The 27,435-nt window shown below is 42.5% G+C and overlaps 1 protein-coding gene across 1 annotated transcript; it reads left to right on the top strand.

Annotated features, from left to right (window-relative positions):
- Positions 1-8,400: 8,400 nt before the first annotated feature.
- On the top strand, positions 8,401-26,913 carry LOC136422870 (alpha-N-acetylneuraminide alpha-2,8-sialyltransferase-like). The gene is made up of 9 exons (XM_066410779.1): positions 8,401-8,542; positions 14,373-14,449; positions 21,133-21,270; positions 21,735-22,175; positions 22,859-23,003; positions 23,512-23,717; positions 23,986-24,080; positions 24,638-24,772; positions 25,598-26,913. Exons 2-9 carry the CDS (start codon positions 14,412-14,414, stop codon positions 25,843-25,845), a joined length of 1,446 nt encoding a protein of 481 aa, XP_066266876.1. The 5' UTR covers positions 8,401-8,542; positions 14,373-14,411; the 3' UTR covers positions 25,846-26,913.
- Positions 26,914-27,435: the final 522 nt, after the last annotated feature.

Here is a 27,435-nt window from a genome sequence, read left to right as displayed (position 1 = left end):
CCGAACAGACTACAACAGCCTTGGTTACCAGGCTTGGCAAGGAGGTAACCAGGCTGGAACAGAAGGACGAGGAAGCACAGAAAAAACTCCAGGAACAGAAGCTAGAAATCCAGCAGCTGCAAGAGTCTGAAAAGAGCATGAAGGCTACAATAGAGGAACTGATGTATTCTAAACGCACAGCAAAGGGCCAAGACTATGGGACGAAGAAGAAAGACTCAGCAAAGATGGAAGACCCAGTGAAGATAGAAGACCCAGAGAAGATGGAAGACCCAGGGAAGATGGAAGACCCGGGGAAGATGGAAGACCCAGGGAAGATGGAACACCCAGAGAAGATGAAAGACCCAGAGAAGATGAAAGACCCAGAGAAGATGGAAGACCCAGGGAAGATGGAAGGCCCAGGGAAGATGGAAGACCCGGGGAAGATGGAAGACCCGGGGAAGGTGGAAGACCCAGAGAAGATTGAAGACCCAGGGAAGATAGAAGACCCAGGGAAGATGGAAGACCCAGGGAAGATGGAAGACCCAGGGAATATGGAAGATCCGGGAAAGATGGAAGACCCAGGGAAGATGGAAGACCCAAGGAAGATGGAAGACCCAGGGAAGATGGAAGACCCAGGGAAGATGGAAGACCCACAGAAGATAGAAGACCCAGTGAAGATAGAAGACACAGGGAAGATAGAAGACCCAGGGAAGATGGAAGACCCAGGGAAGATAGAAGACCCAGGGAAGATAGAAGACCCAGGGAAGATGGAAGACCCAGGGAAGATGGAAGACCCAGGGAAGATGGAAGACCCACAGAAGATAGAAGACCCAGTGAAGATAGAAGACACAGGGAAGATAGAAGACCCAGGGAAGATGGAAGACCCAGGGAAGATAGAAGACACAGGGAAGATAGAAGACCCAGGGAAGATGGAAGACCCAGGGAAGATAGAAGACCCAGGGAAGATAGAAGACCCAGGGAAGATGGAAGACCCAGGGAAGATGGAAGACCCACAGAAGATAGAAGACCCAGTGAAGATAGAAGACACAGGGAAGATAGAAGACCCAGGGAAGATGGAAGACCCAGTGAAGATAGAAGACACAGGGAAGATAGAAGACCCAGGAAAGATGGAAGACCCACAGAAGATAGAAGACCCAGGGAAGATAGAAGACCCAGGGAAGATGGAAGACCCAGGGAAGATGGAAGACCCACAGAAGATAGAAGACCCAGTGAAGATAGAAGACACAGGGAAGATAGAAGACCCAGGGAAGATGGAAGACCCGGGGAAGATAGAAGACCAAGGGAAGATAGAAGACCCAGGGAAGATGGAAGACCCGGGGAAGATGGAAGACCCAGGAAAGATGGAAGACCCGGGGAAGGTGGAAGACCCGGGGAAGGTGGAAGACCCAGGGAAGATGGAAGACCCAGGGAAGATGGAAGACCCAGGGAAGATAGAAGACCCAGGGAAGATAGAAGACCCAGGGAAGATGGAAGACTCAGGGAAGATGGAAGACCCAGGGAAGATGGAAGACCCAGGGAAGATAGAAGACCCAGGGAAGATGGAAGACCCAGGGAAGATGGAAGACCCAGGGAAGATGGAAGACCCAGGGAATATGGAAGATCCGGGAAAGATGGAAGACCCAGAGAAGATAGAAGACCCAGGGAAGATGGAAGACCCAGGGAAGATGGAAGACCCAGGGAATATGGAAGACCCAGGGAAGATAGAAGACCCAGGGAAGATAGAAGACCCAGGGAAGATGGAAGACTCAGGGAAGATGGAGGACCCGGGAAAGATGGAAGACCCAGGGAAGATGGAAGACCCAGAGAAGATGGAAGACCCAGGGAAGATGGAAGACCCAGGGAAGATAGAAGACCCAGGGAAGATAGAAGACCCAGGGAAGATGGAAGACTCAGGGAAGATGGAGGACCCGGGAAAGATGGAAGACCCAGGGAAGATGGAAGACCCGGGGAAGGTGGAAGACCCAGAGAAGATGGAAGACCCAGGGAAGATGGAAGACCCAGGGAAGATGGAAGACCCAGGGAAGATGGAAGACCCAGGGAAGATAGAAGACCCAGGGAAGATGGAAGACTCAGGGAAGATGGAAGACCCAGGGAAGATGGAAGACCCGGGGAAGATGGAAGACCCGGGAAAGATGGAAGACCCAGGGAAGATGGAGGACCCGGGGAAGGTGGAAGACCCAGAGAAGATGGAAGACCCAGGGAAGATGGAAGACCCAGGGAAGATAGAAGACCCAGGGAAGATAGAAGACCCAGGGAAGATGGAAGACTCAGGGAAGATGGAGGACCCGGGAAAGATGGAAGACCCAGGGAAGATGGAAGACCCGGGGAAGGTGGAAGACCCAGAGAAGATGGAAGACCCAGGGAAGATGGAAGACCCAGGGAAGATGGAAGACCCAGGGAAGATGGAAGACCCAGGGAAGATGGAAGACCCAGGAAAGATGGAAGACCCAGGGAAGATGGAAGACCCAGGAAAGATGGAAGACCCAGGGAAGATGGAAGACCCGGGGAAGGTGGAAGACCCAGGGAAGATGGAAGACCCAGGGAAGATGGAAGACCCAGGGAAGATGGAAGACCCAGGGAAGATGGAAGACCCAGGGAAGATGGAAGACCCAGGGAAGATGGAAGACCCAGGGAAGATGATTCTCGGGCCTTTTGCGGTCAGGTGAGAACAAAATTATCCTCATACTAGTACTTCGTACAGCCCGATTGAAACATGCAAAAGCATTAGATTTAGTTTCTCAAAGACGGGGCTGATGTCGAAACAGACCAAGTTATTGATATTTTAGCTAAAACTTACCCATTGCATCTAATGGACACGCTGATATCTATCATAACTTACTGAGAGCCTGATCTAGTAAGATGCCTGCTTTGGCTCAGTTCCTCATCAGTTGTACGCGTTCAGTAGGTATACATATGTTATGCTGTATTCTGCCACATCCCTTACAGGCGCAAAGTGGGTCCACAAGGAGGTGAACTACAAACCGCGCCTTGTACCGTCACTGTACCGCGTGGGGCCGTTACCATGGAAACAGAAATTACCTGTCATGTCATCAACCCCAATGACGTCACTCTACCCCTGAAGGACGGGCAGATGTTAGTGAGTGACATTATAGAGCTGGGACCGCACGGGACGACCTTCCACCAACCTGTCACTGTACAGATGCAGTACAGCAGCACGTCGTCGGGTGGCGCCAGGGAGGCTGTCGTATGGGTGACTGAAGACCGGTCACAATGGACAGTGCTGGACACCATAAAAACAGTACGTAAACAAACATTGATTTCTCAAGAGTCCAACATTATATATTCTTCCACGCTCCTTGTCCTACCCTTATCAATTGAAAATAGTGTCCTTAGAAATTCTGAAACTGTCCAATATTTCCATTTTAGAGCGAAAACAGAGTCGCAGTATCAATGGACCATTTCGCTGTCTTTGCTGTCATCAGTCAACCAACACAGGACAAGTTTACTGTGTATACAGAGGGGCGCTCTCTGGCGTCATCAACGCAGCCTGCGGTACAAATCAGATTCCCAGAACAGGCTGTAAACACACCAACACAGGTCACAATACAGGTCAGGATTGCATTCAGTTGAAGCAAGCGCAAATGTTGTCGACGAGGTCTCTTATTCTAAGTTTTGCAATTATATCAGTAAGCTAGTAATTGTGCCTTGGTAAGTAATGTCTGATCATATCTCTCTGATCATAGCAGAGTCAATAGATACATGTCCGTTAGATATGTCATGACATTCATGCATTATACTTACTGTGTGAAACTTAAGTTACGTACGTAAGAAAATACTACATTGCTGATTTAACCACAAAACAACTTAAGATAATCCAGTAAATTTTGGTGGTCACTGGTCTGATACATTCTGCCATTTGATGCTGAATGCTAAATACATTGACGTTATGATGTACAACGATGTGATATTGATAAAATGCTTACCTACTTTGTGAATCTTCAACGAAAGCGTTATATAACATAGTGGTTTATTACAACTGTAGGTACAAGAAGTTCATAAAAGAGCAGTCGAAGACTTGAAAGCAAAGGACCAGGTTTTCCTTGGTCTTGTCAGCACAAGTCCGATAGTCAAGGTGGAAACTGTGTCTGACTCCGAAGTCCAGTTCTTGAAACCAGTCACAGTGCGAGTCCCACATCCTCAACACTACATGGACGTCCAACATGAGGGACCCACCAAACTGAGGGTGATGTCATGCGAGGAGGGGACAGACTACTGGATAGATGAAACAGATAACACTAACATCGTTTTTACAGGGGAGTTTGTGGAGTTTGATGTCAGCCGTTTTACCAGGTAATTCTATGGTCCATTTTGTTGTAATCAGAAATTAAGGAGAACATGACAAATTACTTGATATACTACCGTTAGTGTGTCGTTGATTGAATACAGCGGCTATGATTTGGCATATATGGACGTTTTCATCAACTTGTCAAAACTCAAACATCTATCAGCATGCACAAGTAAACAGACGATTGTATATTTCATTTCCAGATCGATTGTAATCGTTGTAACAGATATCTACGATGACCCAGAAGATCTAGAGCTAGGACCGATCCCATTGCACCTTTGCCGATGGCTTCAACGCCGTGCTGTACAGTTCATACTGATGCAGCGGGAGAACAACGCAAACGAAATTCTCATAGAATGCGTCCCAGACAAATACGCAGAAAGGAAACATGCAGCATTATTTCAAAGGGGTTACAAGGGTCCGTTGCCTTCTGACTCAGTATACCTGTTCGAAGGACAGATTGTAGAAATACGCCTGTTGGGGAACGTGTCAATCGCACCGCTCAGCCCCAAACAACAGATCACCTTCCACAGTCAGAAAAACAACCGGATTCACATGCATGTCATGGCGTTGAAGTCCAGGAAACAAGAGGGTTTAGATGGTAAAGGAATCGCTGCAGTCTTTGCCTTGCCACGTGTCGAAGTCAGGAAAAAGGAAATGAAAGAAAAAGAAAAGAAAGGAATGGCATACCACAGACTCAGGCATCCACCCGGCGTAGAGGTTCAGCAGCCAACATTGCTGTGTCAGCTCCCAATCTATGTGCCTTTCGAGGCTCCAGAATTGGTAAAATAGCATTTTGTGTTTAGTTGCTTTGGTTTGATGGTAACAAACAAGAAACAAATAGTATGGCCACTTTTTTTCCATCTCGAAAATCAATATCGTTAGAAGTTACTCCGGACGTGAATAAAATGAGACGTTTTCGCTATCATTGATACGAATCATATTCCAGCATAATTGCATCGGATACTTGAGTTGTAACAATTTTCTTCTCCACCGTAATTTGTCTAAGGACAATAGTACCACAACATACCACGTTATTGAAGATGTAGTAGACAAGCTGGTCCCTGGTTAAACTTCAAATGTCGCAGGTAATGATATGTTTGTGTTCTGTTTACAGACCCAAGAGCAAGATGCAGGTGCTTCAAAAGGTGAAACAACGACTTTACTAATAAAAGAATGGCGAATTATAAAAAAAGGACAACAAAATTGATAGTATTGATAGTAACCCGTCAATGATATGCTCTTTAAAGCATACAGTTTTTCAAGATACACTTTGAAGGGTACACTTTTAGGTAGAATGCTCGATTACTCATGGCTACTCACACTTTCAAAATGACAGTTTTCATCAATTATATAGGAATGTATTTAACACATACGAGCTAAACATATTGCACCTTTCATCTTTCTCCTTATCCGGTAGGTGTTGAGAAGTGCTTCTACTTCATCAAAGAAGAAGTGAGCACGGACTGGGAAGATTTGGCCTTCCATCTTGGATTTAAGTGGGCTGACATCAAAAACATCACCCGCAGGAACCCAGACGACAAGTCCCGCTGTTTTGACATGCTGGATGAGTGGAAAAAGCGAAAGGGAGACGCCGCTACCATAGAGGTCATGAAGGAGGCTCTGTCAAAGGCGGAACTACAGAGCGTCGTGGATGGTTTGACGAACACATTCCCAGATATCGGTAGGTCACATCATGACGTTCAATAAATGTCTGTCGCATGTCTGACAAGTGTTTCATGAAAACGCACAACTTTATATTCAAAGAGAGAATTTAAGAAAGAATTCAATCCATCTTCCGAAAATAATTTCATCAGGTTGGTAGAATATAGGATATAGGAGGTTCTTTGCACACAACCAGGTATAGTTCTCACCGCAAAAGCGCCACCTACATCGGCTACTTATAGCGGTGAGAAACAGTACTCCAGTCAGAAGCTCTGAAGAAGGTGTCTGATAGACATCGAAACGTTAGCAGGTGAGAACTATACCTGGTTGTGTACAAAGAACCTCCTATATCTAGAATTCAATCCATTTGTAAAGATCATACCCAATTTCTCTCCCTGCCATCGATTGTTAGGAAGACAAGCTCATTTGTGGCCTTTGGAAACTTATTACATGTATCATTTTCTTCTACCCTTTCAGCAATGCCAGAACAGCAAGGGAAAACTAGCACAACTTCCTCGACAGATGACGAAGGGGAACAAGAGTAAAATCTAAAGATGGCCACGCATGAGGTAAGTGGCAAGTACTTCATGTTTTACAGAAGTATGATACAAATAAAATTACACATTCTGACAATTTGGCATCTATTGAAATTCAGCCAGTTTGGTTGATCAATTTTGCCTGCTGTGCTATTAAGTAAGAAATACATTTTTGGTGCATGTCCGTTACACTTTTGTGACAAATCTGTACATTGAATTTGGATAGAATAACATCGCTGTTTGTTCTTGTTATACTTATTTCAAGTTCGAACTTTGGTATTTTCTGCAGTAACAGCCTGATCGAAAAGCCAGGAGTCGTTGGTGACACGTGAAGGTACACCCAAAGAAATCTATAACACAACGGTCCTGTTTAGAGTGCATGTAGAATCACTAGTTACGTTGACCGGAAAAGTATATCACTAAACTTTTATGAGAAGAGGATTAAAATAGCTCAACTAAGTAACTAGGAGGAAACACTGATAAGACTGCTAACATTTTGTATGTGGGTATATCGATTCTTTGTAAATAATGTATTGATAAATTGGTCTCATTTTTAAATGTATGTTCTATATATCAGCCTACTTATATTGACATAGGAGTCGAACATGATAAGAGCACATGGATACGGTCTGTGTACAAGGTAATCTGAAATCAAACTCAACTACACTTAGTGAATTAATGATTTTCTAAGTTCTTCTTCATAAGTATGACATACGTTATAAAATAAACTTCATCTTCAATAGCTTTATTAAAAGTAAGACACAGTCTTTGAGTGGCTGCTGTGTTTCAGCCTTCCTCAATTTCAAGATACTAGTATTGCGCGCTAATTCTTAGCATTTATAGCTAATGCTGTTTTAAAGGATTAATTTTGAATTGATATGTTCTCTGTACCAACATGTTTCTTGATTTTAGAATAGGTGTGCAATTTATGGGAACTGTTTACTTCTTTTCGCCAGCCAGAAGGATATGTGTATTTCAAACGTTCTTTGAATATGTTTCCAAATTTTCAAATATGTTGACATTAACTGCCAAACAATGTTAAAGTCATAAATGAGCACCTTGTTGTCAAAAGTATAACGATCTTAAAGTATACAGGTATTTCATGATTGGGTACAGATATATGACTCAACAATATCAAGCTTGCTGTTCATTATGTTAAGTTTAAGATTCTTTTGTTTCAGCTTAGGAAAGAGTGTGTCTTATCAACATGTGACGAATGACATACAGTGATCTTCATGTCCCAGAAACACAACATTAGTAATGTTTTATTCATTTGTATGGATATATGTAACGTTATATACATACTTACATCTACACAAGTAAGTCATCACAGTATTGTAATTATGAAAAAAATGAAACCAAATGACTGTTATGCAGTGTATGAGTATATCAATCTATTTCAATATTGAGAACAGTTGGATTACCTAGTCTAATATACATTAGCACGAAACATAACGATAAAATAGGCAAGAAAATGTAACATGATTTAAATGATAGACGGGGAAATAAGACACAATGCATTCAAAATAATGTTCCACAAATCGTGTCCTTGCCCATTCAATGTCAGTTCTATAATCTTGGAGGTCAGGTACGAATTATGATTAGTTTAAGCGTTTGTATAGCTACAGGTTATGATGATTTAGAATTGCAATGGAATCTACTGTGCAGAAAGTAACCTGTAGTTACCTTTGCCAAACTAGGTCAGAGCATCATAGTAATCAAAACGGCTTAATAAAGGAGATACTAGTAATCAGTAGTTGGAGATTCTTCACTATAATCTTTAGAACAAAAGATCCCAACGTGTTCTCCAGCACCGCCAATCAAAATGGCGGCCAGTGACCTTTAACCCCATCCAACCGGTTGTCCGAACAATGGAGATCGTCCCCGAATTAAGGACAAGACAACTCGGGGCATTTCGTGTCAGGTCAAAACTCAAGCAGGAACGATAGCGAAGCGTCTTCACAACCTGAGGTACCCATGAAGACTTTAAGACACAGAGCGGTTTAAGGAGGAGTTTTCTTAAAGGATTTGAAAGGTGAGCAACAGGTTGTCGCTGTATGTCTGTTGATCCTTGTTGTGGTGATTTCATGTGGCGTTTTGTGAGCAACATGTAAGAAACGGAAATAGAAACTTCTACATGCTGTACCTACATTCCATAACTCAATTTTGGTTATTTTGAAGTACTGTAAATGCATTTAAGTTCGCGTGGTTTTTATTTCGCGGTAGGGAGAAAATTGGGGTGTTCGCCGTGGTTTTAAGTTCGCGTATGAAAGAATAGTAGCGCTACCATCATAGGTGGCCAAAAAATGTTTTCGGTGGTTTTAAGTTTGCCCTGAAAGCTCTCCGCGAAAACCGCGAACATAAAGCCACCGCGAACTTTTCTGCATTTACAGAGTACCATCAAAGAAGGGAAACGTTCAGCACATTACCATCCCCTCCAACCACATAGATTTAACCTCACACGCACTGTCAAAATCTTGTGTCAGTTTTTTTCGGAGCCGATCCCTGTGTCGATTGGGGGGGGGGGGATTGGTGTCAGTAAGTATGTATGTATGTTTGTTTGTTTATTTGTCTGTGCCTTTGTTTAATCCCGACAAATTCTCAACCATGTGCTCGATATCTCCTGTTGGTAGGCATAAATTGTGACATTGCTTTAAAGTGGTTTTTAACGCTGCGGTTGGTGTCGATAGTATAGGTTTACTTATGCTACAGTATTTCACTTTAAGTATGTGACTTGTGTATCAGGGACATTCTTTTGGGGGGTAGGCATTGGTGTCAGTAACTATGTACATTTGTTTGTTTGTTTTTGTGCCTTTATTTAATCTCGAAAAAGCTCTCAACCGTGGTCGAGATCTCCTATTTGCATTGCTTTAAAGTGGATTCGACCGCCATGGTTGGTGTCGATAGTATAGGTTTACTTATATCACATTTTAAGGTATGTGGCTTGTATATTAGCGACATTATTGTCTGTTTTACAAAAAAAATGGATTTTCGTTGGTGGTTAGTTTGATTAGTGTGGTGTTGTGACTTTATTTTTTACTTCGGGTAAATTATGAAGTGTACTACTAGTATCGGTTTAATACAGTATTGTACATTCCTGGTAGTATTATAGAGATGACTCAACCAGAAAAAGTGGCGACAATGGCCAGGTGGTGAATAGTACAAGTTGGGCTTACGAAAAGCTTAATGGGGAAGGAATCGGGTTGAAACTTTTGCATTGATAGTCTCAACTCTATTCACTACTAGACGTGGCGAGGAACGAATGATGAATGCGTTTTCTGCCATTGTTTCAGTAATCATGGGTCCTGTGTTTAATCACACATCACGCTCTCGACAAGTGGCACTCCAGCTGTTGAATTAATGGGCTTGTATTGTAAAGAACTGTCAAAGGACGATCATTGATGATTCATGATATAATCAGTATCTATGTTATATTTTATCTGACCCTTACCTCTTCCACCATGACCTCGTCAATGAAAAGCAGCCTGCGTGCCGACTTGACATTCTTGTGGATAGACAAAGGTGCAAACAAACAAATAGAACAGCATGACATTGTAGAAAGTAGATCTTCGTATACGTAGTAGTAGTAGACTGGTTTATTCAGAAACAGCAAGACTTACAAACCTCCTGGCAGCCCCTGGGGAGGCTGAATTACGAGACTGTTTACACGGTCTGTAAAAGAAACATTTTTACACATCACAATCGCCTTTGGTGACATACCAAGACATTATGATTGCATTGTAAAAATCACAACTATAATACTTGATTAAAACACGATTTTCAAATCAGAACTTCACATATGCAGCATTAACGTGGTCTCATGGGCACCGAAATGGCCGCAACAGAGTTAAAGCCCAAAGTTAATGCCTAAACCGTAGCAATATCTTAAGTACATCCGAAAGTTTATACTGTATATATATTTCACAAAAACAGTGTGATTAGAGTCATGCTTGATTAAAGTTCATTGAACAGTTCAACAGTAAGTTGCCGTCTTTTCACAGTAATTTGAATCAACAATATTCAGGGAGAGAATTTTGCAAATATCATTGCACCATACAAAATTTGTTTCAAAGCCGTGATCTCCCAAACCAACACGTGGTCACGCATGGTTGACCACTGCCCCTTATTATTAGCCTGATTGCCCAGTGGGGTACATGTGGCTTCGGTAAAACCTCATTCTTTCCAGAGGCTTTGCAGTTTTGAAGGCAACCCCTGGTTGTAAAATTGAAGAATTTCATAGGTCATAATCATATCGATATGCTACCTTCATGTGAAAATATATCATTGATTCTAACAAAGGAGAATATTTTTTGACATGTGCCGTTATCTAGCTAGCCTGATCCTAGCTATTAACTAATTATCCCACCGAGGGGAACTACAATTGGGCAGTATGCTGTTGCTGTCTACACCAAGAAGGTCTATTTAGTGTAAATTGTAATGATTGTAGGAAATCAGCTGACTTGTCAACATCAGAAATACGAAATGATGATGCAAATATGTTACAAAGATGTTGTGCATCTCATTAACATGACGGTTTTTTTTCTCGAGAATATTTAGGGCGTTTAGATGCAGAAGTCACCGTTTTGTGAATTTCTAGGTAACAAAATGATATCCCAAATCGAAGATCTAGTAATTTATAGTCCTTTGTAACTACCAAAGAACTGCCAAGAGCAATGGAGGACAGGGAGGACTGGAGGAGGAGGAGGGTGATGTTCGTCCGTGATACTCTCACGACAAGATGATGATAATAACTACCAGCTTTATGAGTGTGAAATCAACGGTAAAAAGTACATGATTAGATGCATGATTTACTGCTATGCCAAAGCTCATACCTACCAGTTTAAAGGCAAATAGCCTCGTAAGAATCAATGAAAACTATACAGACAAACCAGTTAATAGTAACCTCTCAAGGGACAAAAATGGCCAAAGTAGACAGACACTACAGACAGGATTCTTAACGGCTGAGCCTATGGGGAAAATTAACTAAGGGGCCGCCAAAAGTGACAAGGTGGTTCTGATGTAGAGAGAATCACTGGTACAGGATCTTGTGTAAACGAAAAAAAAAATTCAACAGAAATAGGCTGCAATGGGTGGCAGGTGCTTTTGCTACTATTGTTCTCAACGTCGCTTGCGGCCCTTTTGACACAATGCAATGTTCTTAATCTTAATTGAAAGAGATGTCGCCCATTTGGAACGATTCTTCGGGCGATGAATCAAATTTGGTCGTAGGCGGATTTAAAACCTTTCCAAGCTTAGATACTACATTGAATATCGCTCAAAATAATCATCTTTTTATATCAGACATTCTAAACCCGTTTCAGGACCAAAACCTTACCACCGAATGAATCTAAAACTCAGCTCTGACTGAAACTAGGCCAGTAGGTGAGAGGTGAAGGATTCGGCAGTCCTTCCTTCTGAGAAATCGCAGGTGGCACAAATGTCTCCATTAGCCTCCGGCAGAGGTTTTAATGTCTCCTTCCTCTTCTTCTTTTTCGTCTTATATGTTCTTCTTTTCCAAACGGGGCTAATCAAACTTTATAAGTTTTTTTACGTATATGTATTCACCTGTAAATGGCTGGTTCCCAACCTCGCCAGGAAGTGTGGTAATAATTCGGCCGTCCTCCTTATAAATCGCAGTTGTCACAGATGTCTCCATCATCAGCCTCCGGCAAATGTTTTAACGTTCTGATACATAAAAAATAGTCCCATTTCATTCTTAATTCTTCTTTTTCGTCTTGGATATTCTTATTCTCCAAACTAGGCCAGCAGGTGAGAGGTGAAGGATTCGGCAGTCTCTCCTTCTGAGAAATCGCAGGTGTTACAAATGTCTCAACCAGTCTCCGGCAAAAGGTTTTAATGTGTAGCTAAGACATAAAAATAGTCACCTGCCTTTCCTCGTCTTTTCGTCTTAGATATTCTTCTCCAATGAGGCTAATCATATGTTATTAGTTATTCTTATAGTAAAAAAAACTTTCTTCCAACACAGATAGAGGTGTACACGAACCAAGTTTTCAACTACCACTTTCGCCTTCATCAGGGGTAAGAAGGCGACAGTGGTCGTTAAAAATTTGATCCATGTATACCTTTGTGTCGCATAAAGGTTGAATGAATGAATGAATGAATGGTTTTTATTTGATCATTTTGATCGGATGTCGGAAAGTACTTCGCAGCCATAGGCTGAATTGCGTACATTTTACATTGTGTTACATTAAAAAAAACTGGTGACATTAGGCAAAACGGTAACAATAATAACATCACTCCTATTCAACATTAATACATTATAAAATCGCAGGTAAACACTACCTTAGAACAGGTAGGTTAAAGACGGATACGTCGGGATTTATAAAATACAAACATGATTATCATATATATATACTAAGTAACATTCTTAAATTCTACAGCTGGCGATCATAGCAATCAATATGTCGGAGTTCTGTTACTGAGTCTGTTCGTTTAGCAGGGTCGTCATGAATGGTATTGGACTTAGGTTTAGCATTGTACTATGATAGCTACCAACACAGATGAGCTTCCATGCTGAGTTATTTTTATGTGTATGTATTCACCTGTTAGTGGCTGATGCCCAATCTTGCCAGTAAGCTACTTGCAGTTGATCTATCGGTTAGCGTTTCAGCATTGCCATTGCATTGCACTCTCTAAAGGCCCCAGCCCTTCACTTCATTCCTTCTTCCTTTAAAGAAGAGGGGTATCAAATAGTACTGGGATGTTATCGAGTTGTCTTTATGTATTTTCTTGTGTCTAAACCTCGAGGGAGTTCAGTTATTTGACCAGCCGGTCGGTTTTAGTATTGTCGTTTGTATCGACTAAAATTCTCTAGTTTCTCTTTTTATCTGTCTAAATATGTAGCTATGCGTCGATATATCCATATTTCTAACAAAAGCTTAAAGAGCAACATACTAAGATATGTGGTAATCAGGAAAAAATAGGCTAGAGGATGAACCCTTGGTGACTCCAACCCATCAAACACACATCGCCTGATGCCACGTGCACACCGACGTCCTTCTGATTGGCCGATTGCCTGTCCAAATTTGGTTCGGTAGTCAATCCGAAGGACACATTTGACATCACCTCTCATTCCATCCATTATCACATTTCTACTTCTACGGTAAGGCCGCTTTCACGATTTGTGATGCTTCTTCTTCTTAGGCAGTAGCCTGGAGTCCACCCTGATTAGCTTTGGTCCGCTCCAAACGTTGGCGGCTAGCGACATTGGGAGCGGACCAACTTAACGGCCTAGGCTTCAGCTGTATATATAGGGGGTACAGGGGGCTCTGGATAGATACCATACCCTTGTTCAGCCGCAGGTGCACCCTCTTTTATAGTGTGGTGCTTACTGATCTAATATGTTATCACTCTTCACTGTTCTACTATAGTGCACAAGTAGAACCATTTGTAGCACGACAGCTAGCTGGCCTTCTTACCCGAGTTGTTAGGTGTTGGTGACTCAGTGCTAACCCTGCGACTGGGTGGACCGGCCAGGCCTTGGTGTCAAATACCTTCTTTTGTTTCGGCTCAACCACCGTTAAATCTGCAAATACCAAGATTTATCAGATCTAAGACGATACAGTATAGGGTACGTTTCGGAGGGATGAGCTGAAAAAAGTTGTCATTCTTTTTATACCTTTCCACCTTGTTGTTTTAAGCTTACTTCCTATTTTGTTTGCGGCTTTTCTAGGTGCTCTCTCGTACCAACGTGTGTGTGTGGGGGGGGGGGGGGGTATGAGAACTGTTGTATTGGTAGCGATTGTGAGGAGTGGACCAAAACAACCCATCCTCCTGCACTCTTCCATTCCCGTTGGTTTATATATAAACTTACGTCCTGTCCTATCTTGTTTGATGTATTTCAGTACGCCAGTTTGTACGCGCGTCCAGGGAAAGAAGTATGCATGAGAACCATCGGATCGTGTAAAAGGATAACAGCTGGGTGAGTACATTTTAAGAATTCGTTGCACCTTGCAGGACATTACAGACATTAGAATTGCTTGAAAGTTCATCTGTGTTGGTAGAAGTCATTCTGAAACAAGTTTCAACTGTAATTTCCGACACAAAAATTGGACTTACCCTTGACAAAGACACGTGCTGTACAGTCGAAAATGTAGGTAAGTTCAATTTTTGTGTTGGAAATTACCAAGACTTCTTTCAGAAGACTTGTTTTTACTTATACATTGGAGGCGTCGGCCTTGTAAAGGATGCATTGATCCTGTTGTTTATGTCGGGACCTTGCATGTTTCATTCTGTGAAGTTCTATCGAATGAAATGTATAGATAGATAAATGATAGAACAAAAGTTAACACTCTATCTTGGGCTTTTGCAAAAGTTAAGTTCTACTATCATTCATAAACGTGCTGAGTTTGACATTTCTATTTCTTCCAAAATTCTACCTCTAGATCTATCTCATGTACTGTTTGACGTTGAAAAAGGTGTGTTTTGCACTGGCTTTTCCACGAACCTCCGTGTCGCAACAGCGATGTCGAAGTTTGTCCTTGATGCTCCCTCGTCTGAAATAATTCAACCCTGTTCAAAGTAGCGTCTGACAGCGCGTGGCACCCCTTGACATTTCGTTCATTGTTACGCTTCGTTTGATATCAACTGAATGGTGATGAATAAACTACTTTATGCAGGCGTGATATTGTACATTATGAGATTCTGACTATGAGATTATGGCGGCGAAAATTGTATTTTAAAGGAGAGAAAGTTAAGAGGAGTAGTGGATTCATTCTTAGCGTCTTCGGACGAAAATGTCCTTTCGGACCTACTGTTGCGTTATTATGAGCTCGTGTCAAGCCTTGATCTTTCGTACATTATAAAGCATCGCAGGTGAGTAATAAATACTATAAACAGACCTAATATGGTAGACTATGACGGCGAAAATTTTATTCTAAAAGAGAGCAACTCAGGAGGAGTAGTGGAATCCTTCTTGGTGTCTTTCGACAAAAATGTTCTTCTGGTTCTGCTGTAGCGTTAATAACAGCACGTGGCAAGCATTGACATTTGGCTAATCATTTTGCTTCGCTTGACGATTAGAGTAAACCCGTCAAATGCAACACGACACAAAGGTTGCTTAAAGTTTGCAGCACAGTCTGTAGTATTCCAGATAGCTCAGATTCCTCAGAAACAGGAATCTACATGCGCAGTATTACTTCCTCCCAAGTGAGGGCATTATGAAAGACCCTTGTCCACAGTGAGTGAGTGAGTGAGTGTGTGTGTGTGTGTGTGTGTGTGTGAGTGTGTGTGAGTGTGAGTGTGTGTGTGTGTGTGTGTGTGTATGCGTGCGTGTGACTTTGTATGTTTACGCGATTCTCAACATATGCGGTGTTGCCAACTTGTACACATTCAGTGCTGTTTTGTATATGCAAGGGTTGCAAAGCTGTATGTGAAACTGAAAGATGGTGAAGACTGCAATCTCTGTTTGCCATGTTAATGTTGTCGAATATACGTATCTTTCGATGAAAACCTTGTCACTATCCGATCGACCTCGCTTTCTTAATCGTCCCCAAAATTGGCCCGGAGGTCCTCCTGAGTTTTGGGCTGGGAAGGCCCCAACCGGACGAACGGGCATGCCTCGGCCGCGTGTCAGTACGGTCACGTGACCACCATACGTCACCAGGCTAGGTGTATCCCGGTGTATCACCGGCTTAAGTCATGATGCAATGTTGGGCACGACACCGTGTCAACTTTGGTTCACCTGTGGGCTTCCACGCGTTTCGTTGTGATCGGTATTGTTAGTATGATGGTCGACATGGTCATTGGAGTTTCCTGCATGGGGAGGTCTGCGGAAAATACTGTCGAATGACAGGCAAGTTTGTCTACGGCTGTCCAGGTGAAAAAAAAGGTGAGAGGATAAGTTTACAAACGCAAGAAATGTAGTTCTCTCACCGCAACGTATCTTTTATTGTGTAGCGAGCAGCCCTGGGGGCGTAAAAAATGATTGACAGCCTCGTTATAATAGTAGGACAGCTTCTGCCTCCTCTGGCGTCCACCTATTCACTCCGAACTGGTCTGGTGAGGAATGGGGTATCAGAGTGATTTCCAAGAAGCCTGGATACCTGTCTGTTCAGATATGGATTATCTAAAGGTGATAGACCCTGTGGCCCTAAGGATGATTAGCGTTGTTTGGCGCAACCCCTGTGAGAGAAGTCTGGCTCCCGATCTGGTAGTTGGAAATAAACTAACCCCTGAACCCGAGCTGCACGTGAACGGAGACAACTGAAGCGGGCGTGTAGTAGCCCCGGGTGCCATCTGACTCAGTTTAAACGCTGCGTGACCGAGTCCACGTTCGGGTAGTGCAGACAACGCCATGGCGGATTTTCTGAACCCCCGAGACGTCCGCACCATGTTGGCGCGCTCGGAGTTGTCTACGCCGATCCCCAAGGACGAAGTGCTGCAGCCAGCGCCTGGTGGGAGCGTCTGCAGAGCGCTGGGAACCTGCTTTCGTCCGTGTAAACCCACCAAGTAAGGACATTCAAGTCTCTGTTGACAGATAATCTGACGACAGAACCGTGATCTATGCTTGGACAGGATTTAGATTCGGATTTGTGGTAACTATTGTACTTTGAACAGAGAACGTGTGCTTGTTCAGAAGGTTAGAACAGGGGTGGTCTTAGCGTTTGTTTCAAACTTCTGTTCGCTATTGGTCGATGTCGGCTAGAGGCAAGCAACCCGTACCAGACACGTCATTGGTCTTGTTGTGAGGAGAAAACTACTCGACTAAGTGTCTTAGATCACAATCGACAGGTGTGAATGTAAATGTATAAGTATTTTCATTGTTGTGTTTGTTGTTGTTGTTGTTGTTGTTGTCGCGCAAAGCACACAATGATTTACAGTCTGATCTCGAGTCTTAAGCTTGTGTCAAACCTCTGTTCGTTATTTCCGTGTCGGGTGGGTTCGACGAGAAACAAGTAACCCATGCATATGCGAGACACGTCCGCTTGTCGTCTTGTGAGGAAAGTAGTACATATATTATATACATGTACCGGTAGTCCGCTGTGGCCTACAGTGGTCTGGGCATTAGCTGAAATTGCTGGTCGAGTAAGTGTGCAGGTTTGTCTTTGATAACAATTAATCGACAGGTGTGAATTTATGACATGGCAGTTTCGTCGTTGTCATGCCACTCATGACCCCTGGTCACACTATCTGTAGTCCGATCTCGGGTCTGGTATCATATAGGCTTAAGGGTTCTACTCAACACACATGAGTGTGACTACCTGTTGCTGGACGTTGAATGTGTAAGTCACGATGCCATGAGTGGCGGAAATTTGTGTCTCTGCTGAATGTTTAATCCGTTTTTCTTTGTGGTCTTAAGACACATGACCCTCCCACCACTTCCTTGTGACACAGTTATCCTTGTGTCCGTGTCACCTTTTTGGTATCGACACTTCCTCAAAGTCCTGACTGAACTCTTATGCTAGTGATAACCACACACTTTGGGAAAAATAACTACACTACTACCAACAATACATACTGTAACAGTCGTCGATTTGTGCTGTAGACTTGTAAATGGTAGAATAATAGATTTCTTTGTAGTCACTTTAGGCTGAAGGTGTTTTGTAATATTCTTAACATTCTATACACATCATAGTGAGAAATTATTGCGTTGACTTGCCAGTCCATGGTACAATGTATATTATATATGGGCTCCGTCGGTCAGTATTGACCATGGTAAAAGCCTAATTCACAACAGCCCTACAGCATCGACTATGGCTAAGCAGCCCTATACGAGAATAGCAGTCTCTGCCACAAAAATCACATCTGTAAGCTGACTCAGTTCTTTTCTGCGGATCCGCTTTTCTTCTGCGCAGTGCATCAGACTGGCTTCTATAATATCGTGTTGGTTATTTCTATTGGATTGAACAACGCGGTGATATACCTGTAGATAATCCCCTTTCTGTGTCAAAGGTCATGGGTTAAATCCCGTGTTAAAGATCTTTAAAAGACGGACTAGCACGCTATTGCAAGGTTTGAAGCCCTTCGCTGTGAACGTTGGTAGGTTATCACCCCCATACATACATTGTGAACGTTAAAAAAACCACATGAATTGTTTTAAAATGCGGGTACGTTTCAGTGCTCGAGGGCCTGGCTACATGCATCGTACGATATGTTTATGAAAACAAATTGAGGACATTCTTGGGGCAGCACTAGTCTTGGTTGGCTGGTTGTTTGTCAGTTGTTTTATGACGAGAAAATGTTGTCGATGGGTGGCTCTGTAGCTGTCACAGCTTCACTGAAAATCTTACGACAGTAAAAGTGTACGACGAATATATGCTTTGACGAGTTTTTTGTCACAACCTTCAATCTTCAAGGACGGGACTCATTTTACCCGCCTTACTCTGCGTTCTGCTATTACAATTCTAATTTCTTGACGTTACCGTTCATTGCTTAAATCTTATGAGATTAATCTTATAGATTTGGATCTCATTATTGGATTCACACAGACACACAAAGAGAATTTTGCTCATGTGAATACGAACAAATATTTTCCATTCGTCCCCGCCCGTGACCCATTGTGTTAGGGTCAGTTCCCTCAGAGTTTGGCATTGTTGTCTGGTAGATTAACTCGACTGGTAAGGTGAGTTCGGCATTGGTTTAGTATTAGTCACAGTCCAATTACTGAAAGGGCAAAGTCTGTGGTTGAACCATTAGCATTGGGACGTCCTCAGACAAAATGCCTCATTGTTCGTTATGAAGGGGGTGGGGGAGTTTCTCTATGACAGTTAAAGTTAGTCATGAACGATGACATTCTGTACTGTGCTGTTATAAAGTGGATTCTCTGAGCTGTAAAAATTGCTCTGTTCGGCGTAGGATTCGATTTATTCACAGTCTACTTGTGAAAGGACAATGACCGAGGTTAAACTATTGCGACACACTCGAGCTCAATATCTGGCCTACTGTTTGCTATTGGGGTAAGGAATGGGAAATCTATGGCAGTGACAGAGATCCGTAACAATGAAATATAAAGTGTACCAGTGGAGGTTTTTAAAATTGAGTCCTGTCAGGATTTGTGAGGTGTGAACATTGCTAGTTCGGCGTATGACTGCAATTAGTCACAGTCCAATTATAGCAGCGCAAAAAAATTAAAGGTTGAAATATCAGGTACACTTCTAGCATCAGTACATTTAGAGACATAAAGCATTGTCTGCCGCTTGTCTCCGAGAGAAGTGGATTCTCTGTGAGTAAAAGTGGCCCGTAACAATGAAACTTAAAGTGAACCATTTAAGTTTTTCTTTTTAAGTGAACTCGTAACCATTTGATAACATTTATGAGTTGAAACATTGCTAGATTCGGCGTAAAATTGGAGTAAGCCGTGCATATTGTCTACTAGTGACAGGACAACAGTTGAGGTTTAACTATCAGTCTGGTTGAGGTTTAGCTATCAGGTCGTCAACTGTTAACATGGATGATGGGATCAATTCCTCTAAGGTGTTGAAAAATAGTGAGTGTAGAAATATAAGACCATAAGTGAATCTTTGATGTGATATTAGTTTCACTAATGTAGCTGATAAAATGGCCGGATGACACGGGCTAACTGTGTCTGCGTCATTATCCCCCGCCTCAGGCAAACGTTAGCTGTGGTCTCCACTAGACCAAAATAATAACAGAGATTCGCCAAATAAGATGAGTGATTTTATCGAAAACTTTGTCAGTCCATTCAACTCATGGGCAGAGGTGGTGTTGTTGAAAAATGACCCCCTCGTGCGTTCATTCAGGCAGATTCTTATTCATTGTACGGTTATTTGGTTGTTGTTATGGCATTTGTCAGCAAGACTATGACAGAACAGACCATCGACAAACATCTGTGGCAATCTTTTCCGGCATCTATTGGATTCATTCAATCAATGACAAGACTATGTGCTTCTTTTATTCACAGATTCATTGTGTTGACATCGTTGCTATACACTGTACCGTGTGCAACTAGTGTACTACTGTCAAGCAATAAAGTTTATCTGTTCACAGATTCATTCATTCATTCATTCTTTCATTCAGTGACAGGCCTATGTACTTCCCTCCTACAGCATGCATTGGTGGCTGTTGCTGCTGAAGCGGACTACAGGCGGATCCGTCTTCCTACTGCTCCTCAATTTCATCTACTTCTTAGACATTCATTCATTCGTTCATTCACAGACATTCATTCATTCATTCATTCATTCTTTCATTCATTCATTGACAAGACCATGTCCTTTCCTCCCGCAGCATGTATCGGTGGTTGTTGCGGCTGAAGCGGACCACAGGCGGATCCGTCTTCCTGCTTTTGATCTCCGTCTACTTCTTAGACATTCATTCATTCGTGCATTCATTCATCTATTGACAAGACTCTGTTATTTCCTCCCACAGCATGTATCGGTGGTTGTTGCGGTTGAAGCGGACCACAGGCGGGTCCGTGTTTCTGCTGCTCATCTTTAACTACTTCTTAGACATTCATTCATTCGTGCATTCATCCATCCATTGACAAGACCATGTACTTTCCCCCCACAGCATGTATCGGTGGCTGTTGCGGCTGAAGCGGACCACAGGCGGGTTCGTCTTCCATCTACTCATCTCCGTGTACTTAATAGACATTCATTTGTTCTTTCACAGACTCATTTATTCGTTCATTCATTGTTCCTCCCACAGCATGTATCGGTGGCTGCTGCGGCTAAAGAGGACCACAGGCGGATCCGTGTTCCTGCTGCTCATCTCCGTCTACTTCGTGGGCTTCAGTCTGCTGGAGATTCCCGGCATCGCGCTCACGCTCTGGCAAGCAGGCAGGGGGTACGTGTGTTTGCTTCTTTTTTTCCTTTTTTTCTTTCTTTCTTCCTCAATTGAGGATGCCTGCTTTAGCTTTAGCATGAAAGTGTTGGTAGAAGTAATTATTGAACAAGTTTAAACTTTATTTTCCAGCACAAAAATTGGCCTTGGACATACCCAACATTTCGACTGTACAGCTCCTGTCTTTGCCAAGTAATGAGCAATCCACCTCAACAAAGACGAGGAGGCCACAAAATTTCTGCATCTTATTATAATCTACTGCTCACCGAGTCACGTCACGTGTTCTATCTGCATAATCTGACGTCATCACATCGGTTGATTGCTCATTCCTTGACAAAGACTGGAGCTGTACGGTCGAACATTTTTGTAAGTCCAATTTTTATGTTGGAAATTACAGTCCAAGTTTGTTCCAATATGATGGCCTGTTTGCGCCTTTGACATGGTTCTTGTGTTGGTATTTTCTGAAGTTTCGCGCGGTCCAGAGAGGTTCCTCAGGACTCGAGCTGTCCGGGGCCGTCATGCCAGCAGGACTTACTCACTCTGCTGAAGGGGGCCGTCCAGGGGAACCACTCACAGCAACAACTACTCCAGGACCAGTTCGGAATCAGCCTACAGACGCTCATCGACAACGCTAAGCCTAAGATAGATTTTGAGAAACCCCCACAAGCTGTAAGAAACGATACAGTTGAAGACAAACCGTTATTACAGAGTGATAACAGAACTACTGAAAATACGACTGCGGTGGAAGAGGAGTATTTCTACATTGTTCACAATAAGGATGGCTCGTCCAGAAAGATCCCCAGTAAACATCCGGTGGTCAGGATTCACCAGGATGTCAACCTCACCGCCATTATGGAGGCGTTCCACCGTCCATGGAAAAGAGATGACGTATCGCTGTCAATGACTAGGTTAGTACTTTAGTGATAACTTTAATGAGCTATCATTAATAAGTTTAAAATGTTATTGATGAGAAGTTGTAAGTTTCCGTAAAGATACAGTTGTGAACGTATCTCTATCGTTAACTAGGTTAGTGTGTTATTGATAATTTAAATGAGCTATCATTAACTAGTTTAGAATGTTATTGATCATTTTGATGAGGAGTTGTAAGTTTCTGTAAGGATACAGTTGTGAACAAAGGATTGAACGCATGGCTATCATTAACTAGGTAAGCTGGTTTTTGATAACTTTCAACAAGTTGAGTATATCAATAGGAACTGTCACTGAGTATCTATGTGAAGGGCATTGTGATTCTTGTAGTTTTTATTCAGAGGTACCTGAAAAAAATCATAGTCCTGCCCTGAGATGTAACCTCCATCAACATTAATCCACCGGGCTATATAAATCTGCTACAAAAACAGTGGGTTTGAGATATCTCTAGTGCAGCACCCCCAGCTAGATTTACAGTTTAGATTTACACAGGAGTGCATTACACTGGTGGACGTTGGGTTGGAGATCTGTACGTTTGGACGTATCTTTTCACGATGGCGGAATTATGTACCCTGGTGGAATTATGTTAGTAGCTGTTAAGCCTGGCTAAACAGTAAACTGAAACTGAATCTAGAACTTTCTTTAACTTTCTATCCATGTCTAGGTCTGAACTGGAGCAGTGCTGCTCCAGCCGCAAGACGGCGCTCATGACCCAGGAGAACTACAAAGTTGGCCAGCCTGTTCCCAGCGCCTTCAACGCTAGCCAGTTTTATCCGATGACGGACAAGATTTTCAACTCATTACAGAAGGTGAGTTTGGTACTTATTCGTTCTGGAAACTTAGGACACCGTTCCACAAGACCGTGCCATCGCGCTGCGTTATCGCTGCAACCTAGATCAGATCTGTGAAACCCTTGACTTCATAATTGGAATATCATGCAAAATGTGAACTTTAATTTTTGGCTTCTAAAAACAAAAGGAGCAGTTGACCTGCTGGTTCACCATGACGAGTAACATGGCCAGCGAGGCTTAACCGACAATTTTTTTGTATGTTTCCACCAAGGTTTGTTGTATGTAACACGCATCATATAACATTGCCAAAGCAGGACAAATGTATAGAGGTCAGAAGATACAGACGAAAGAATGGAGAAATCATGTGTTCTATACCAAAATGCATTGTCATTTTGCCTCTTTGCTTCTAGATGCGGAATCTAAAACTGTGTGTATGCCAAGATGGTGGTTTTAAAATCTTGTCATGCGCAGGACAAAGCGGTTCTAAATACTGAGACTGATTTGTTATTTTTATTGCATTTTGCAGAAGTCGCCATATCCAGAAAAACTGTACAAGACGTGTTCTGTAGTAGGAAACAGCGGAGTATTGAGAGAGAGCAACTGCGCTGACCACATAGATGGCGCGGACTACATCTTCAGATGTAACATGCCGCCCTTGACAGACAAGAGACATCTCTCTCATGTAGGAACCAAGTCCAACTTCACCACAGTGCCAATGTCTATGCTTAGAAAGTAAGTATTTACTAACAGCTTTTAGAACTTGTATTTCACCTAGTTTGTAAATGTGCAATGAAGCTCTACATGTCATTCTGAAGCTATCGATTATGTTTATTCCTGATCCTGCTTGATGTTTAAAATTTAGGATTAAAGATTTTGAACTTTTGCAACAATGGTTCAATTACTAAAATACTCGCTCGATACTGATATTTTTTGTCTTCATTGTCTATGTTCACGTCATTCCACCACTGATATAGAAACTTGCGTTTCTTCCTTGCCCCAGATACGGGAAGATTCAGGATTCGCAGGAACTTAAGGACCGGTGGTATAACCAGACACAGCAGTACAAGGGCTTGATCATCATCAAGAAACCGAAGGGTGAGTCTTAGAACCAGACGGAACTGGTAAAAGCTGGGTCGATTGTGTCTTTAACTGGTTTGTTGGTTAGTTGGTTGGTCGGTTGTAAAGATCTATGAGTAAGGGACGGAGTGAATAGGAAAATATGAGGATTTACAGTATCAGTTGATTATTCTTTGTTTACATTGGCGAATGTATCGGGGTGATTGTTTGCTTGAATGCTATCTTCTCAGGGTGGTTGGTTGGTTGGTTGGTGGGTCTGTTGATTGCCCACCCGCTAGACTAGCTGTTCTGTAAGATAGGTAGTAGGTAGTAAGATATGCCAAAAATAGTTACTCAAGCAACTGGATAGAATTTTCAACAGTCAGACGTTTCAGCATCCGCTGTCTTTCTTCAGTGACTAAGGAATGGACTGGGAAAACAGGTTTTATACTGAATTCATTAACTCTGAATAGGTATGGTAATGAGGTTGAAACAATTCAGGATGTCTTGACATAGTTTTCTATAGTAGACTAAGTTCTGTAGTTCTGTAGCCATCCTTGAATCACCCTGACCTCTGCTACCCCCCTCCCCCACAGACTCCACGGCCGTGATGCAGACTGAGCTGGAGAAGCGGCGGACGGACCTGCGGGTGGCTTACGAGAACCCCGCCCACTTCATCGGCGTGCAGAAGTACTGGGCACAGCGCGGGCTGCCCAGGAAAATTACCTCAGGTACAAAACTTTGAAACTTTAGTCAGTATTTACAAACTTCGCAGGTTTTTTTGGAAACCTGAATTGCGTTGCAAGTTTACACGTCAACAACAAGTCAACATTACATAAGAAAATGAGCCATCAAAACTACACAGAGGCAAATCACACCTGACACGGTCACAATAGATATGTAAAATCTGTTAAAAGCACGCTTACCATAGTCACATTAGATATATAAAATCTTGTTGACGATCATCGTGCAAATACTAAGCTAAAACACTAACAGATATAGTGACCATGGCAATCCAGAGAGATCTGTTTATTGTATCTAAGATCGATACAAGTCTTATCCTAGATACAATAAACAGATGTCCATTTGTATTGATATTCACAAAATCACATCCATTGAGAAGCCCTACAGTCCGATTGCAACCTATTACGATTGATGGATGATGGTGAATGTTCAAGGAGCATGCATCCTGATTCCTTCTGTGTGAAGACCTCTTTGTCCCATCATATTCCTTACGACTGAAAAGGTGCTTCATGTTTGTACTTTGTACACTTTTGGTGACAATCAAGACAAATTTCCTATTCCACAGTCCCCTTCACATTCATCAGTGAGGTCATTATTATGTTGTCGTGGCAGTTTAGAATTGTGTTTGTTTCTACCCTCTTTTCGACCCGACGATATAAACTTTAACACGTTCTGATCTTTCAACCTCTCCATGTTTTTACGTCATCAGTTGAGGAAACATGGCAGTTTAGAATTTATTTTTACACTCTTTTGTTTTCGTTACGTCCCGACGATATAAATCTTAACGCGTTCTGCTCTCCCCACCTCTGCAGGTTTTTACGTCATCACGGTGGCGCTGATGTTGTGTGAGCAGGTGAACGTGTACGGCTTTTGGCCGTTCCCTTTTGACGACTCGGGCGGCAAGGTGCGGTACCACTACTACTACGCGCCGATCTTCGTCGCCCCGGAAACGCACGACATGGCGGTGGAGTTCATGAAAGTCAGAGAACTTCACCAGAAGGGGGTCATAAAGATGCAGCTCGGGAAGTGTCAGGAGAAGAAGCCGAAAAGAAAACTGTGAATTTTGAGAAAAAAGAGAGAGAAAATCAGGACAACTTGGTGGAGTACACACGGGGTAAAATCTGCAAGGTATTTGGGAGGGCTGACTTTTGACAGTCAGGGGCTGAAGTGCAAGGTAACAGTAGGTTCGGATGAAACACACGGGTTTGAAGTGGCTTCCATTCGCCACTGACTCGGGTAACCTAAATACGACAGTACCAGCCCCAGGCGCAGTCACAGGGCTGTCGGGTCTTGATCGACTCGTGCTACCACCTGACGTTTTAGCGACGCGATATGGGAACACGTGAATAAGAAGATTCGACCAGAGATGGCATCATCAAGCAACTGATGGAGACCCGGCGTTGGATAAAGGAAATCAGCTACAAGCATGGAAAAGGCAAGAAAACACTTCGTGCAGTCCAGGCAGTATTGTTGGCGGTTCCTTTGGCCATGGCTACCAACACCAGTGGGGAAAGACCAAGGAATGTTTCAAGAATCATTATGCTCTCTTCCAATGATCACAACAGCCGCCGCCATGCTAAAGTTGCCCGAGAGTACTTGTTGATATAGCTATTACAATGCTATATCTTACATTCCAACAGACACTTTAAGCTAACAAAGAGAGAAACCGAAACATGAACTAAAAGATGTTCGTTGTTGGAAATGTACGTGTACATTGGAAATGTTCAAGAAAAAACAGAGGTCTGTTTTAGTGAATATGGTGCTGATAAACTCAGGTAACCTATATCGAGTGTTTTGATAGTTGGAGTACAAATTCATTGATTATGTGTATAAGAGGCAAGAATTTGATATAAAAGCTTTTGATAATTTGTGTAAATTATATTCAAATGAAATGGAAAGGAATGGCGAGTCTCTTTGTAAAAATTATGGGTAAATTAACGTCTGGAAAGAAGGGTCTAATGTTATCGATGTAATAATGGGTTTATAGGTATGTAGGGTATGATGTGTCATCATGGCGGTCCCGTCTAGGGTTTCTGCACGCGTGCACGTGACTATGACGTAAATATTTCCCGCCATATTCGATTATTAAACCTGGAAGTTGCCGGGTAAATTTGATGTGACGTCACGTCACGTGAAAAACACCCTATGGCGTGATGTGTTGGCAAACGGATATCACCAAACTGATATCCCTTAATAACGTAATGCTGCTTTAAGAGTTGAAATGTTTTCCCCGTTCCATGCTTCTCATTCATTTGTAGGATCTATTTTCTCTGTAACAGTTTAATCATATACAATGTACTAGTATAACGATTATACTGAGACCCTCGAACTGTGTAGGCCTTGCTGTAATCTGTCATATACTTGTATCTACATCGGTTTTAAAGTCAAGCTCTGAGATTTATTCTAATGCGTAAATGTGGTTATTTTTATGTATGATGAGACGGTATTGAAACATCCTGGTTGTTTCATTTTAATGACTTTTCATTTGTCAATATGAGGGCGATGATTTGGGATTTATATGAAATACTTATTGATGCTATTAACTGTAATGCTAAAGCTGAAAAGATAATGAAAAAGGTTTACACGACGTGTTGATGTCCGTAGAGGTAAAATGTGTTTTAATCACTCCTGTAACGGGGGAGGGTCAAAA

The sequence above is a fragment of the Branchiostoma lanceolatum genome, chromosome 17 (assembly GCF_035083965.1).
Source record: "Branchiostoma lanceolatum isolate klBraLanc5 chromosome 17, klBraLanc5.hap2, whole genome shotgun sequence".
In the NCBI taxonomy this organism is placed as follows: Eukaryota; Metazoa; Chordata; class Leptocardii; order Amphioxiformes; family Branchiostomatidae; genus Branchiostoma; species Branchiostoma lanceolatum.
The sequence above is the reverse complement of the archived record's forward strand: the minus strand, read 5'-3'. Positions and strand labels throughout refer to the sequence as shown.